General features: G+C 38.5%; 1 protein-coding gene across 1 annotated transcript; it reads right to left on the bottom strand.

Moving 5' to 3' along the window:
• Positions 1-10,690: 10,690 nt before the first annotated feature.
• Positions 10,691-14,143, bottom strand: LOC107731746 (oligodendrocyte transcription factor 2-like). Its single transcript, XM_016542905.1, has 3 exons — positions 14,114-14,143; positions 12,545-12,768; positions 10,691-12,132 (listed from the first exon to the last, which is right to left on the bottom strand). Exon 3 carries the CDS (start codon positions 12,088-12,090, stop codon positions 11,269-11,271), a length of 822 nt encoding a protein of 273 aa, XP_016398391.1. The 5' UTR covers positions 12,091-12,132; positions 12,545-12,768; positions 14,114-14,143; the 3' UTR covers positions 10,691-11,268.
• Between the last annotated feature and the right edge of the window lie 1,188 nt (positions 14,144-15,331).

Genomic DNA, 15,331 nt, shown 5'->3' with positions numbered 1-15,331 from the left:
CGCCTTCTTTCTTTGCGTGAACATTTGGGCGGTGTTATGCAAATCTTCCCACACAGTGATGTAGACATGTGGGGGCGTGTTTAAACAAAGTGTTTTAGGAGGGCGTGGACGAGTCTTAACTTTTATAAAGAATATCTCTTTGGGTTTGAGACTTTAGTCTTTGCAACTTTATGGATCTTATCTATTCACGAATAGCTTGTAACACTCCAAAGAGAAAGGAAAACTTGAAATCGCATCATATGACCACTTTAATTTAATCTTACATAGTATAAAAAGTCCTAAATGTTGCTGTGCATGAAAATCAACAATTATTTAGTGTGTCATTTGCACAGCAGTAAGTTTTACTTTCTTAAATTAATCAATTAATGTATTTATTTATACATTTTTCATATTGCTGTTTACAACTGCTGTTAAAAAATAGTCATGTAATATATATAGCCCCAATCACCATTAATATCAAAGATGTAGTGTTAAAACCTTCACTACATGAAACTTGTATAAAATGTTTTATTTTAATTATTTTAATTATTTGCATTAAAGAGTCTTAAAATGTTGTACATTTCATTATCTTAAACCTTCAGATACCCTGTGGAATATAACAAACTGGTAATATTGGCTTTAGTCCCAGTCACTTTCATTGTATGAAAAAGAGATGCCAGGACATTCTGGAAAATAACTGCTTTTGTGTTTCACAGAAGATGAAAAACCTGACCCCTGATGAAAAAAATTTAGAACAATGTGAGAGTGAATAAATTATCAATCTTTAGGCCTTTCTGTAATTTAAAAATTTTTCTAAGTTACTGTCTTACAAATGCATATTATCGACCACCCATTTTGCAACAAATTCCTCACTCCATTTCCTTTTTTCTTGAGTTTATGCGAAGGGCATACAAGAACAAGAATCCTGCAGCACAAAGGCAAAATGGGTGACCAGTGGAAACACAATGCCTCACTGACAGACACCTGAGCTTAATTACCCAGAAACAAAACCACAAACAACAAGAAAACATTGGGCATAAAGAAGTTGGACTACCTGTGCTAACTTTGACAGCTTGCACTGCTAACTCTTTTTCATGATTTGGAAGGTCACAACACACAAGCTGATGCAAAAATCAGTAACACTGAAACGGAGAAGGTCTGCTTCCATATTCATTACCAGACCATGGACGCCGAGAAACGTCTGCTAAATGCCGAGCGTGATATTTCAACCGCCGGCTGGCCAGCCCTTCGCCAGCTTGTGTCCGTACTGCACGTACTGCGGAGCTGTCTCGCACACCAACAAACCTGCATAAAGAAAAGTTCTAATGAGAAATTAACAGATGTCACAACTTTATTCTCTCTTTCTCTCCCCTGGAGGGAAGCAGGTGTGGAGGGCAAGACTGGAGGGCCTCAAACAATTCACGTTCACTTTCACGAATGTGTATCTGGTGGAGATGCTGTAAAAAAGTTGACGTGGGGGAGGTGAGCTGTCTAGAGCTTCAGAGCGCTGCGAACCCCACTTGACGTGTTGCTCTGGGCTGGCGGCCATGGATATGAGAAGATTACAAGCTGTTAATAGGGCGGAACCAATGAGCTGAAGGCTGGGTATTGTGACTCCCAGCATGCTCTGGGAAAGGTTGGCCTGGACAGAACGGTTGGCTTCTCAGATGGATGAGATGAGGCGAAGAGTCACCCCATGGGCCTTTTGTCAAGTTGCCCGAAGAACAGTTGACACAACAGATTCAAAATCATACACAGTCGCTGACGTCCAGAAAGTGCTGGGGATCACTCTTAAAACGCACGCTCTGAAGCGGTCCTGCTGAGGACACACTGATTATAGCTGTCACGGGCTACTCAGTGCCAGCTGCCGTGTGTGTCACATTTCACTAATAAGAGCACTCACTTTGACACGTCACATTGAACATATGCATTGCAGAATGCCGTGCCAAAAGGCTTCATGTAAAAAAAAAAAAAGAGTAAAGCTTTTGTGAGGCAGAATTCCATTTCATGGTTTTTAAAGTTTTCTTCACCTTTTTGTTGATCTCTTTACGGCACTGATTTAGGAATAAATGCAAAGACCGTTGAGTTTTGTCAGTTCGCTTCATCATTCATTTCTTTATTGATTTTGACATGTAAATTGTGGGGGTGAAGTAACTATTTCAAGGATACCTCCTGCCCCAACAATTTTTTTTTTGCTTTCTACTGACACTTCTATATCTCCAATCCACATTATTGCAAGGCTACTGTTAGATTGATATACTCATCAATATTCAGGCAGTATTCATTTTTGTATGTTAGGGTTGTGCAAAATTAAAGAACTGACTCCATTTCAGTTCATGGGTGAACTTTGAGGGGTCCCTCCCAGTATGGTCAAAATGTCCCCCCAGTATTTGATTTTCTTGATGGTGCTCTGCTACATTTCATTACACAACTTTCTGTTTGTTAATATTTAGGATGGTCTGTTTCATCGGTCTAATAGCGCTTATCAAAATGATTGAGATAGACAAGCAAATTAAAGAAGGTGAGCTTTACTGTTCATGGAAACCAAAGATGAATTCTAGTGCAACTCTTCAGTTTTAACAGATTGTGAGGTAAGATGTGAGTAGCTAAGCATTTAATATTGGACAACTGTTTTAAGATAGAAATGTCAAACAACCCACAGTAATTTCCAGTGATGCAAACACATTTTTTTTTTTGCCAAATTTCGCCGTTTTCATTTGAAAATATAGGCAATTTATGTTTTAAATGCTTCATGTAATAAATTAATGTGACAAGAAACGTGAACTGAGCCATTTTCATGTTTTAAAATAAAATATTACTCACAAATAATTCAAATGGGTAAAATAAAATATTATTTACAAATAGTTGAAATGGGTTACTTTACAATAAATTCTACTTCTTTGTCCTACTTTTTTTGTTTATTCTCTTAAACCCCTTTAAATTCCCCTCTTCAAGAACTGTTTTGATGAAAAAAAGTAAATTGGTATCTAAATGTATTGAGGCAGAAAATGAATTCATGCTGCAGAATTTGTCACCCATATTCACACCATGTTGTTCCACTCAGTTTAATGTTTTTTTTTTGTCTTTCCTTTAAGAGTTGTCAAGCAGCTAGATTAAAAAGGAACAACAAACTAGAAATCAAAATTGAAAAATATCCGACTTCAGTGCAGATTTCATGAAGTTATTGAAATGAAGTATTATAAACACTTTTTGAGATTCCAGTCTTTTTTCCATTCAGTTGATAGCTACCCAGTGCCAGCACCGAGATGGGCTTATTAGCTTTAAAAAAGACTTCAGAGTGAACTTCCTATCCAGGGAAAGTGAAGGCTCATGGGATATGATAGATGAGCTGACAGTGCATTAGGTTTAAAAAGAAGACAAGGAATAACTCATCGACTAGCTGAACAGGCAACAAGACAACACGAACAGGAACAAGTCACACACACACACACCCAAAGTCACTCACGCCCACAGTCAAGATCACAGACTAAAGGGCAGAAAGTCACCAGTGGTAAAAAGGTTACAGGGGGAAAAAAAATTAACCAGCCAAAGATTCTAAACTCATGCTACAGGCAAGGCTTTGAGATGTTCCATTGTTTGAATATAGCATGTGTACAGAGTAAATGACCTAATTTAGCTTTCCGGTGTTGAATGTTAACTATAGCACCGTTCTGCCCTCCATTGAGGCAGCGCAGGCCTGATAAATGATGGATTCTCAGATGCTTGTCGAGGCGGCTGGAAATGAGTGAAGATAAATGAGAGAAAAGAAGAGTCAGGTGACCCATGCAAACCGAGAGCGGAACACCTCTATCACCCAACCATCCATCAACCGCCCTGACACATGCACACACAACATCTAAATGCAGCAATACAGAGCATGAATGAAAGCATGTGTGTGTGTGTGTGTGTGTGTGTGTGTGTGTGTGTGTGAAGTGAATGTGAAATGAGCAGCCAGGGGAAAACCTCCATTTGGGGACGTCCTCAATTGTAAAACTGGTATAAAAATAAAGTAAACAAAGTTCTGTTGTGTGTGTGTGTGTGTGTGTGTGTGTGTGTGTGTGTGACAACAGAAGTGGGCAGAGAAAGTTTCTTACTTCTTAAAGTTACTAATATGATTTTGTGCTGCAGAAGGACAGAGAATGAGAGTGTGTTCCCAGTGGATTGAAGCAGAGAGACATATGCCAGAACAGGATCAGATTGCAGGACAAAGTCATTTAGAGCTTATCGGGTACACACACATACACACACTTAGTTTTTCTGAAAGAAGGAACACTGCTCATAAGATCATTTCTCTGAAAAGGTTCAGCTGGACAGCAACAAAGCCACAAACAAAAGGTCCAGCAGCCACAAACCCTCATTGGCCTGCGGAGCTCCCATGGTGCTCTTTGATGTTAAGTTGTCCAGGCCCTGTCCTCTTTTCAGCGCATCCACACTCGACCAGTCATGAATATCCAAGAGTTCAGCCCCTTATAGGATTATCCCCTCTTTCTTTAACCGCTCAAACATTTCTAATGCACATCTTTCTATCTATTTTACACTCCTTTGACTCTAGTTTCTTTCTCTCGGTTTCTCTGTTCCATCTGTCTTAGTCTCTTTCAGTAAACACATTGACTCTTTCAGTAAACACATTGATCCACCCTGTATGGGAGTGCACTGGCTTTAAAATCATAGACTTGTAGGTATACACAGCAGCCCAGCTCATGACCTGCAAACAAACAAATAAATGCGCATACATGCTGTCTCTCTCTCTCTCTCTCTCTCTCGTGCATGCTGGGAGTGAGTGGGCGGAGTGTGGTGAGTGTGGGTGAGAGTGGTAGCTGTCTGTGGCTGGTAAGAGTGTTTTTTCAAACTTTTTTCCTTGTAAGTGTTTTGTTTTGTGTTTTTCCTTTTTTCTTTCCGTTGTATCTTTTGGGACTTCAGACGAAGAAGTGAATGATGTGTAGCTCCCGTCGCCTATTTATACTATAGTCGCACCGGTAGTGACGTCATGGCTGTCGCCGGCCAACAAGTTGGTGTTTTTTCAATGTATGCTTCAGACACGGGTCACGACGAGGCGTTCCTCATAGCGACCCCTAGAGGACACAGTGTCTCGTTCCCTACTCAGGGAACCATGGTTACATAAGTAACCTGAGACGATTCTAATGTTAGCTTGGAGGATGTATGTTTGGCGGTAGGAGATGTTGTGAGTCATGAAAACATTGTGTGTTTTTTTAGCACTATTGAGAAGGCTAATGACATTGTGCAAAATGGTGTCGTAATTAAGGGTTCACTGACGCCGGTGTTTCCTTTGAGTACTGCCAAGAAAATAGTACTTTCAAATGTCCCTCCTTTTGTGAAAGATGAGGTTATCGTGCAAGAATTGTCACGATATGGAAGAATAGTCTCTCCCATAAAAAAAATTCCGCTCGGATGTAAATCACCTTTAGTGAAACATCTTGTGTCTTTTAGGAGACAGGTGTTTATGATTCTGAAGAATGGCGAAGATGAACTTGATCTGTTTTTACATTTAAAATAGATGGTTCTGATTATGCTATCTTTGCATCGTCTGATACGACGATCAAATGTTTTGGTTGTAAAAAAATCGGGCATCTTATTCGTAGTTGCCCTGATAAAGGAAACAAGAACACCGAGCATGTTGATGCAGATAAAGCGGGGAGCGCTGTCGCTGAAACTAGTGCATCCGCGGCTGCCTCGCTGGAGGCGGGGAATAGTGCAGCTGCGAGTGTATCGCTAGAAGAGCTGGCTGAGGGAGAAAGCAGCGCGGAAACAGTGATGTCTGATTCTCCTTTTGTTGATGGAGGTGTTGTGGTGGAGCCTGTAGCGGCGGAGACCATAGCTGGATTGAGTCAAACGATATCTAACGCATTTGTAGAACAAGACAGAGAAAATGGAAATGAAGACTTGAGATTGAATGATTGCGAATTGAACATGGAAGTTGAATCGATCTTCAAAATTCCAATTAAAAGAAAAAGAAATCGAAACGATAAAACCAATAAACAAGTCAAAAAAAGTGATGGTGAAGATGAAATCATGGCTTCGGATGATGATGACTCTGATGCTAGTGCGTCGGTGTGTTCAGAGGTTTCTGCTTGTTCTCAAAATGAGAATGTAAATGTTGTGTACAAAGCTGAGGACATTAGTCTTTTTCTTCAGGAAACAAAAGGGCTAAAAGGTGTACAGATTGAGGATTATTTTCCTAATCGTGCACAGTTTGTGAGGGACACCAGGTATTTGATGAGAGAAGGGGCTTTCTCTGATATTGAAGTGTACCGCTTACGGAAGTTTGTGAACAAGTTAAAAAAACTAATTCTTAGAGATGAGAAAAATGACATGGTTTAAATCCCTTCGTTTGGTGTTTTTGGCCATATGCATAATATCTGTTTTTTTCTCCTCTTAGCTCCTTGTGGAACTTAAATAATACTATGAGCCAGCTAAAAATTGGAACTCTAAATTTAAATGGAGCTAGAGATGTTCGTAAAAGGATGATGTTGTATGAATTTATAAGCCAGAAGTCTGTTGATGTCATGTTTATACAAGAGACGCATAGTGATATAAGAAATGAAGTGGACTGGAAAAGAGAGTGGGGAGGTCAACTTTTTCTTAGTCATAAATCCTCTATTAGTGGAGGTGTTGCAATATTATTTTCTAAAAATGTGTCTCCAGCATCTTATGAATTTGTTGAAATCGAAAAAGGTCGTTTTATAAAAGTTACAGTTAAATTTGAAAAAAAAATTTATAGTCTTTTTAAATGTTTATGCTCCGGATTAAGTAAGGTAGTTGGAAAGGTGATACACTATGATCAGACTTACTGTATACCAAATAGATCCATTTTTGACAACATAACTCTAGTCAGAGATGTGTTGGAAGTTTCAAAATTATTTGGCATTAATACTGGCCTTATTTCTTTAGATCAAGAGAAGGCTTTTGATCGGGTTGAGCACCTTTATTTGTGGCATACATTAAAAGCCTTTGGGTTCAATTCTAGCTTTGTAGATATGATCAGAGTAATGTATTGTGAAATTGAGAGTGTGATCAAAATTAATGGCGGTTTGTGTACCCCTTTTAAAGTGCATAGAGGGGTTAGACAAGGTTGTGCCATGTCTGGAATATTATATGTCCTGACTATAGAACCCCTGCTTCTTATTTTTGTGGCAATGTTGAACCCAAATGTAAGTGAGAGTTGTCCTTTTTGCAATGAAAGGGAGACTGTGTTTCATTGTTTTATGTTTTGTAACAGACTTTCTTTTTTGTTTAGTCTTTTAGAGTCGCTTTTTGACTCTTTTGGGGTATATTTTACAAAACAGGATTTTATTCTTGGTTGTATGTATACTATGAAGGAAAAATTCTAATTAAAAAAAAAACTAATTCATAGTTATTTATGTAACTAGGAGAAATAAAATCGAACAGAAAGGAGATCAAGAAGTTATACGAGTTTTTACAGAAAATTAATGAATCTCAACAAACTAAAATCAAGAATAATACAATGTCTTTTACATGGAGTTGTTCTCGACTCCATGGGGTGTGTTACATAAGGATGAACAGATGATGGAGGGTGAGATAAACACTCGTCCCAGGAGAGGTGTGGTCTCATATGGCCACTGTATGAGTTCCTCAAATCATCCGTCTGCTCCTCCTCTAAAATGCACTTCTTGGAATGATTATGTGATAAATGACTGACACTCACTATAACGATGATGGATCAATGAAACTGAGAGACAGAAGAACACTTTTTAGGATTGAGGGAGACAGAGTGGATAACTTTACTTCTCCCCATCTCTCTTTCTTGATATTTTCTATTGTCCCACAATGCTACAGATGCACTTCATTTATTTGTTTATTTTGGATCTTCTTTTTTCCACATTATTTGTGTTTTTCCACCACCTTTGATGCATCTCTTCAATCCTCTCGCTCTAATCCTTTGGGCTAACAAGGCCCAGTGTTTGCGTCTGAATGGCCCAACATCTGTGCTGAATCAGAGGATTTAAAATGGCTTTAAGATCTGAGTTTAAAACCACCACACACATAAATATTAAACACTAAACACAATCTGTGAAAATGCTATGCATGAGACTGCTGTACTTTGGTTAAATATTAGCTATCTATTTAAAATGTTTCATTCATAGCCAAGCCATATACTTTTTCTAAACACTGTTACATTATATAATGCAACAGATTATACATTCAGTTAATTTACACTGACATCACATTTGATTGATCTGCTATGCAATGATCTGTATGCAGTGACCTATTAATGTAGGCTTGATATTGGCACTTTTAGTTCTATCATTGGACTTATGACACTTATGTAGATTTATTAGTTAAGGCCTATTAGTATCTGTAAATATGCGTCAGTAAGTCAGTGAGTGAGAGGAGACCTTAGTTAAGGTGGATTGTGTTCAGTCAGTGGCTCTGCGGGGGAGGTGCTGCTCTGATTAATTTGGAAACGTGATAGCGTGTAATTCTCATTACCTCTCGGAGTAATTGCATTTTACGCGGAGCAAATGGGTGAGGCGGCTGAAAATTACTAACAAGCAGATGTTAGTGAAGGAAGACAAGACATCAGCAGCCTGCTTGCTTTCATGGAGCTCAGTCTGGGGTCGAAATTACTATTACACTGACTGCTGCTAGGTGTGTGCAATACTGAAACTTTTTTTCACTGAAACTTTAAAAAACTTGCATAGGTTTGTTGATGTACATGAGTCATTGTTGTTTGATTTAAACTATTCAGTTGGCATGATGTTATTAAACTGCCCAACATGCATCCAGGATAATTCGGCAAATAAAAAATGTAAATTAAACAGTAAATAAATAAACTATCTTCTATAATCAGCTAACGTTTATCCATAAAATAAAAATTATATAACGAATTATAATAATATAATATAATGAATTTTAAAACAGATAGACAAATAAACAAGTGGCAAATATGAATATTCAAAAGCCAGCTTCACTCCATATCGTTCCAGCTCAAAAATCCCTTGGAAAACATTGCAACAGAAAGAGCAATCTGCCATCCAGCTGCTGGCGTTTAGTTATGTATTCCACCTAATACTCCTTTATTTATTCTCTCCATCTCGCAGCTCCTTTTTTCGGTGCATATTTTGTGTAGTGCAAGACTTCAAATGCGTTTCCTGCATTCTAAATAAATGATCCCCTCCTTGAGGCTTAAAAACATGAAGGTTAGCCTATCTCATTTTTTCCAGAATGAAGTGATTATGCTTCATAAAAGTTAATAAGAAAATCTACAAGGTCTCATTTGGAAAGCTGCCCACAGCAACAGAATCGCTGGCTGACAGGTAAGGCTGTTCACAGGTGACACAGAAGTGAAGTGAAGAAATGAAGGCGAGTTCCAGAGCTTGATGTCACCTAGACGTGCCAAACTACGGGAAAAGTAATTGTGACACATTCATTATATCACAAATAACTTGTTCTCCATCTCACCATAGCCTGGAATTTATATTTTGTCTCAATCTGTGTCGGAACTTAATCAATGATTTTCAGATGAAATTTTTCAATGAAGTTCAGAATTACCGGGTTATGATAAACAAATTTGTAATTTTAACGCAATCGAACGCATGAAGGCTATTTAACAGCTCAAAAGTTGAGCAAAAATTCGTTTAATTGGGTTGGTTAGAATGATCAATAGCAACATTATTTTCTTTCTTTCTGTTTTTGTTGATTAAAAAGAAACTCGGTATTCAGTTGCAGCTTAGTTTAATTTGCCTGTATGAATACTTTCAAATACTACAGGATAATATGTAAATCATTCAGTTGGGATAAATAGTGAATATATCATTGTTCAGATAATTTAATGCGTTTGAAATAAAAATAAAAATAATTCTTAACTAAAAATTAGATTTATAGAATTTATCAAGCGTTAGTTGTTACTAATGAAAATATTGCTAGCCTAAAATACAAAATAAAATATAAACCACAATAAAAATATTAAACTAAATTATAAACGATATTATCTCAAATAAAAACAGACTGTGGTTTGGGGTCTGTTTATATAAGCTCGAAGTAAGTTATTGAATATTCTTAGCCTTTTTTTATTTGTTCCATTTTACAATTAGTAAATGGTGTCGGTCTGAGCACTCTCTGTTTGTTCTTTACACGAGCGAATAAGTGATTATTTGTTTCCGAGAATCCACTACCACTTTTTCTTTCGTCAAATCAACTGTGCTGTAATTTATTTTTCTTTTAATATTATTTTTGACGTGTTGAGGATTCGGTAGATGATAGATAGATAGATAGATAGATAGATAGATAGGTAGATTTTATTTTTGGTTTTCGTCTTTGTTCATTTTGTTTCTCCTTTCTGACCCTTTCATGTTGGAGGAACTATTTATAACCTATGTGTGAATTTGCATACTGAAAAAAATAATTTGGTTAATTCAACACAAGCAAGCAAATAAATGCATCATTTTAAAACATTTATTTTACAGTTAGGACTCAAACATTCACCGCACATTAATTTGAAAATACCATCAAAATAAGTAAATAAATATCATTTTGCACTTTATTATAAAAAATAAAAGTTGAGCATTCTTCGCATCGGCCATGACGGGTAAGCTTGTGCAGAAAGAAGAGATAAAAATAAAGATGGAAAGCCAGAAAACTAAAGGGACAGAGGAAGAGATAAAGACAGAGAGAGAGAGAGAGAGAGAGATATAATTTTACACTTTATTATAAAAAATAAAAGTGAGGGGGGGGGATGAACAGGTGCATAATTCCTATTACAGACAGCGCTTGGCAAATGAATTCTGACCCCAAACATAAACTGGGGAAGGTAATATAAAATCTCTCAAACTGTACAAATGCTATCTACATATTTACACAGTGCAGTCCCATTATGTTTTCCAAAGCTACAGGACTTTTTAAATGTATCATTTCGTCTAATATTAATGGCTCATTAAACTATTTAGCCCTCTTTAACTGCAGCATGAATTGTACGTTTTAATTTATTCTTAATTGTATGCTATACATCTTTTTCGCATTAAACTTATTTTGTAAATAGCAGTCCAGTGTTTGAAGGCTAAAAAGAGTAAGGTATGCCATTTTCACAAACTTTATACACAGAAATGCACATGGATAGTAAACCTAATACCTCTAAAGTGTTAGAAAACTCTATGTTAGTGGCTTCGATCCATTTTCTTCGCTTCAGAACTATTTGTGCTTTCCAAAAACAAATTGTTCAGCCATAAACTGATAAACACGAGATAATACAGCTTTAATATATATAAAACTATGTGGGTGCGCCTCAAAGTTCCTTTATCAAAGTTCAGTACTTCATTTCGAGTCACTGGTCAGTCGTGGCATGCTGACGGTGCTCATACCGGACACGTGAGGCGGAGGAACCTGGCACATGCTGCACGGACACGGGATCCCCGCACCCCAGTGCTGGAAACCAGCGCCAAATGCGCCAGCGCCGGCTGATGGTGCCTTGAGGAGTCCGTGATGCGGCCTGACGGCTGAGAGACCCGGGCCGGAGAGAGATGCGGCAGTGGAGACTGCTGGTGGAAGCAGAGGATGGTGCACCGGGTGAGACGAGTGCGAGACAGCAGCGGGGTGACCCGGTAACGGAGCGCCCGCCGCGTGCGTAAGGGTGCCACAACTGGACGGGTGGAAGCCGGTATGATGAGCCCCGCTCCCTCCTCCGTAGATCTCGCTCACGAGCCGTTTCATCTCCTCCAGCGAGCTGCTCAGCATAAGGATGTAGTTGCGCGCGAGCAACAGGGTGGCTATTTTGGAGAGCTTGCGCACGGATGGCCCATGGGCATAGGGCATGACCTCTCGGAGCCCGTCCATGGCGATGTTGAGGTCGTGCATGCGTTTTCTTTCGCGGCTGTTGATCTTGAGGCGCATGTTCTGCAGTTCGTTCTCGGATAGAAGTTTACGGTCCTTTTTGGAGAGCATCTTCAGAGACACCGCGTCCTCGTCGGCGCTGGAGCTTCCCCGCAGGTCTACGCCTCTTAACTCCGGAGGAGAATCGCTCTGCGTGGAGGAGACAGCGCCGGAGAAACCCACGGACTTCTTGACAGCGGACAGGAAGAGATCGTCGCCTTCAGGAGAAGAAGGTCTACTGGACACTCGGCTCGTGTCGGAGTCCATGGTGTTCAGTGCGCTCTCAGATTCTCGAAGATGTCAATATTCCTTTAAAAGAAGGGAATGGTTAAAAACTAAAACTTAAAAATGTAATACGAAAATAAAAACGAAAAGTTAAAAACTAATTAACACGGTTTGATTAAACGCAGTAGCCTACAACAGATTTAAAGTCCTAGAGATTGTTTAACTCCCCAACTCAATAAGTTTACAAAAGGTAAAGCTGTAAAGTTTGTTACAGTTTTCCAGTTCAGCAAACTATAAAAAATAAAAATTATGACAACAAAAGTTAGCGATTATCTAATATATCTAAACAGTAGCATATAATAAATTACTCCACTGAATAATTACAAGGAGAAAACTATTTAATCGTTTAAATAACGCGGGCCTTTACTAGTGTAGGCTACAATGCTTTTATACTTTTATACAAATTAATCAATATTTTCTATATATTCAGACTTACCGGTAGCAGGTGCAAGCGCGTGCTTGTGTGTGTCTTTGCAGAATTCACTCGTTATTCCAGTTCACTCGTGCACTGTTTGTGTTTGGCACGCCCGAGTGACGAGGGCTATTTTATAGTAGGTCCCTCCTCCCCATCACTCGGGGGCAAGTCACCGGGACAATGTCAACGCTTTTCCGACAGCCCGTCAAGAACCAATGAGCTCCAGTGGGTGGGGGTCCTGAAACCTGATGTCATTGCAAAAAAACTGAGGCTTCATTAAATGCATTAGACACACTTCGCATATGGTGCATCCTCACAGAACATCGTTGGGTTTGGATTACAGAGAGACGGTTGAACAAACTGTGCAGACTGTACTTAAGTTAAGTTATTAAGTTAGTTGATGCATGCGTGGACAAATAAAAACTTAAGAGAACTTTGTTTGATAATGTAATTAACTTTCCTATAAATGCACTGCATGTGCATGTTTGACACCGAAAAAAATTAACCGAACTATCAATGTTTTTTTAACTAATATATATATATATATATAATTTTACATTGTTTTTGAAATTGCTTATTATTATTAAATAAATAATAAATTAGCTTATATTAACTATTTTATATTAGTTTTACATTTCTCACTTGATTCATATGAGTTAATTAGCTTTGCAAAATGCTATATAATAGTGGATTGAGGGGCGGATAGATGCAGAATGCCGATGCAAGATTTTCTTGGTGATCGTGTGCTATTTCCCGCAGGATTGAGCGCGGTCAGTAGCAGACACTATTTTGCGATTTGAATGCGCTCATATTGTTTTAACCCGGTGACCCCATGCTGGGGCCTGACAGCTGACTGATTTCAGCCGTTAAGAGCATTTAAATCGTTAATAAACGAGGCGTGTAAAATGTTTTTTAACGGTTATGATCTGAAACATTTCAATTAGGCCAATATGGACAAACAGAAGTTATTGTTTGGGGCAGAAGAGGAGGGCATAAACAGGCGGGTTACTCACAGCGCCATATTTATGACCAATTTACATTTCGCTTGTTTGGAAATTAATAGGACATAAACGCAGATATGTGGCGTATGTATAGCCTATTTTAAGATAGATAGATAGATAGATAGATAGACAGATAGATAGATCAAAAGTGTCTGGAAATGTGTCTGTTCTTCTGACTCCACAGGTGTAGATTTAACAGACGCATCAATGAGTTTAGGAGAGACATCACCAGATCAAGGTCTTTAACATATTTTCATTGAAGCATCTTTGAGCTCTTGTTGTTTGGTTGTTTTCCCCGTGCGGACAGTCCCGTCTGTCTATTTGCTTGTTTACTCTCGTTAAATACGCTTATGCAAATGAGTTGGTTTAAACCGGCGGTGTCGGAGAGAAGTTGTAGTTCAGTTCCTTCATTATAGATTCCGGTAATCTCACTTGTTAAGTGTACCAAAATGGTAATATATGCCGCGACTATCTGGATTAGAAACGGGGGGACAGAAAGAGCCCTATTGTCAGAGCTGCAGTTTATTCCTCGCGCATATAATTATCTGAAATGTCACCCGGGGAAGAATGCACACAAATTCACACGCACCCACACAACACACACTGACTGACAACTGTCTTGGGAGCAATTACAGAGAGAGAAAGACAGGGGTTGGTCTGCCCTCGATTCATCCCAACTTTAGTAACTGTAGTCCGCCGAGAATGTTGCCAATTAAGGCTAATTAAGAGCATGCATGGCTGACGTCATTACCTCTTGATTTAGATCACACTGAGCCAATGACAAAGATGTACACTCATTTTTTTACAGACCTGCTTAAACAAGACTTACGGCATAAACACTGGCCACATTAGTGATTACATAAGTGCTGCGTGAAAGCCTAATGAGCATTGTGCTTAATTGTACGTTTTTGTGGACCAGTTTATGTGAACCCATTGTCACTGCTGCAATTGTAATTATTTAAATAAATGAAAATGCACACTGATGCAAAGTGATACTTTTTGATTCCTTTATACATATATATGTACATATAACATTTTAATCTAAATCATTTTTCTGAAGCTATTTGCTTAAAAACTGAAAAAAGTGAGAAAGCAATGCAGTTTCCAGACAGCATTTTACAGCTTATTCAAACTTCACAGTTCAGGTGCAGAAAATTTAATCAACTGAAATGACAAAAATACAGAACTGGCTACATTTTGTGTCACTCAGTCATTTAATTAAAAGCTATTTGTTTAACGAGGGCCTGCCTCAGAAAAAGAGGGCGAGAGAGATACGAGAGCTTTTGCCACCTCAGGGTGAATGAATATTAGCCTGGTGGATGAGTGTGGAAGGAGACTGAGTGCTAGTTTCCGCCTGTTGGCAGAGCCAGACTCTTCTTTTCTCATTACCTTTATTAGATAATGATGTGTTTCTGTGCGCATTCCAGTAATGAGGTGGGCAGAGGTGTGTATATGTGTAAAAACTGTTAACTCTAAGAGCTAAATTAGCCAGAGCTGTAACTGCAGTCATGCTTAAGTTAATGAATCCAGCTGGAGTTCAGTTTCAGCATTTTTTTTGCACAGTTAACCCAAAACTCAACATAAGCACAGTACTTTACAGTATTTAGAAGCTTGTCGGTTTCTGTTTCTGTATGTGTTCATGTTTCCTGAATATTCATGCGTTACATCTAACTCTGTCATGTCACGGCACATTTTTCTGCTGTTCTGTAAAGCAGAGGTTCTTTTTAGGGGTTATTTGCAAAATAAAGTTGAAAAAAAGCTGCTTTTTTCAATAGAGAAATACAATTCTTCTTTTTTCAATTATTTT

The sequence above is a fragment of the Sinocyclocheilus rhinocerous genome, unplaced genomic scaffold (assembly GCF_001515625.1).
Source record: "Sinocyclocheilus rhinocerous isolate Xijiao unplaced genomic scaffold, SAMN03320098_v1.1 scaffold2083, whole genome shotgun sequence".
NCBI classification, from domain to species: domain Eukaryota; kingdom Metazoa; phylum Chordata; class Actinopteri; order Cypriniformes; family Cyprinidae; genus Sinocyclocheilus; species Sinocyclocheilus rhinocerous.
Note: the sequence above shows the minus strand (reverse complement) of the source record. Positions and strands in the feature narration are given on the sequence as shown.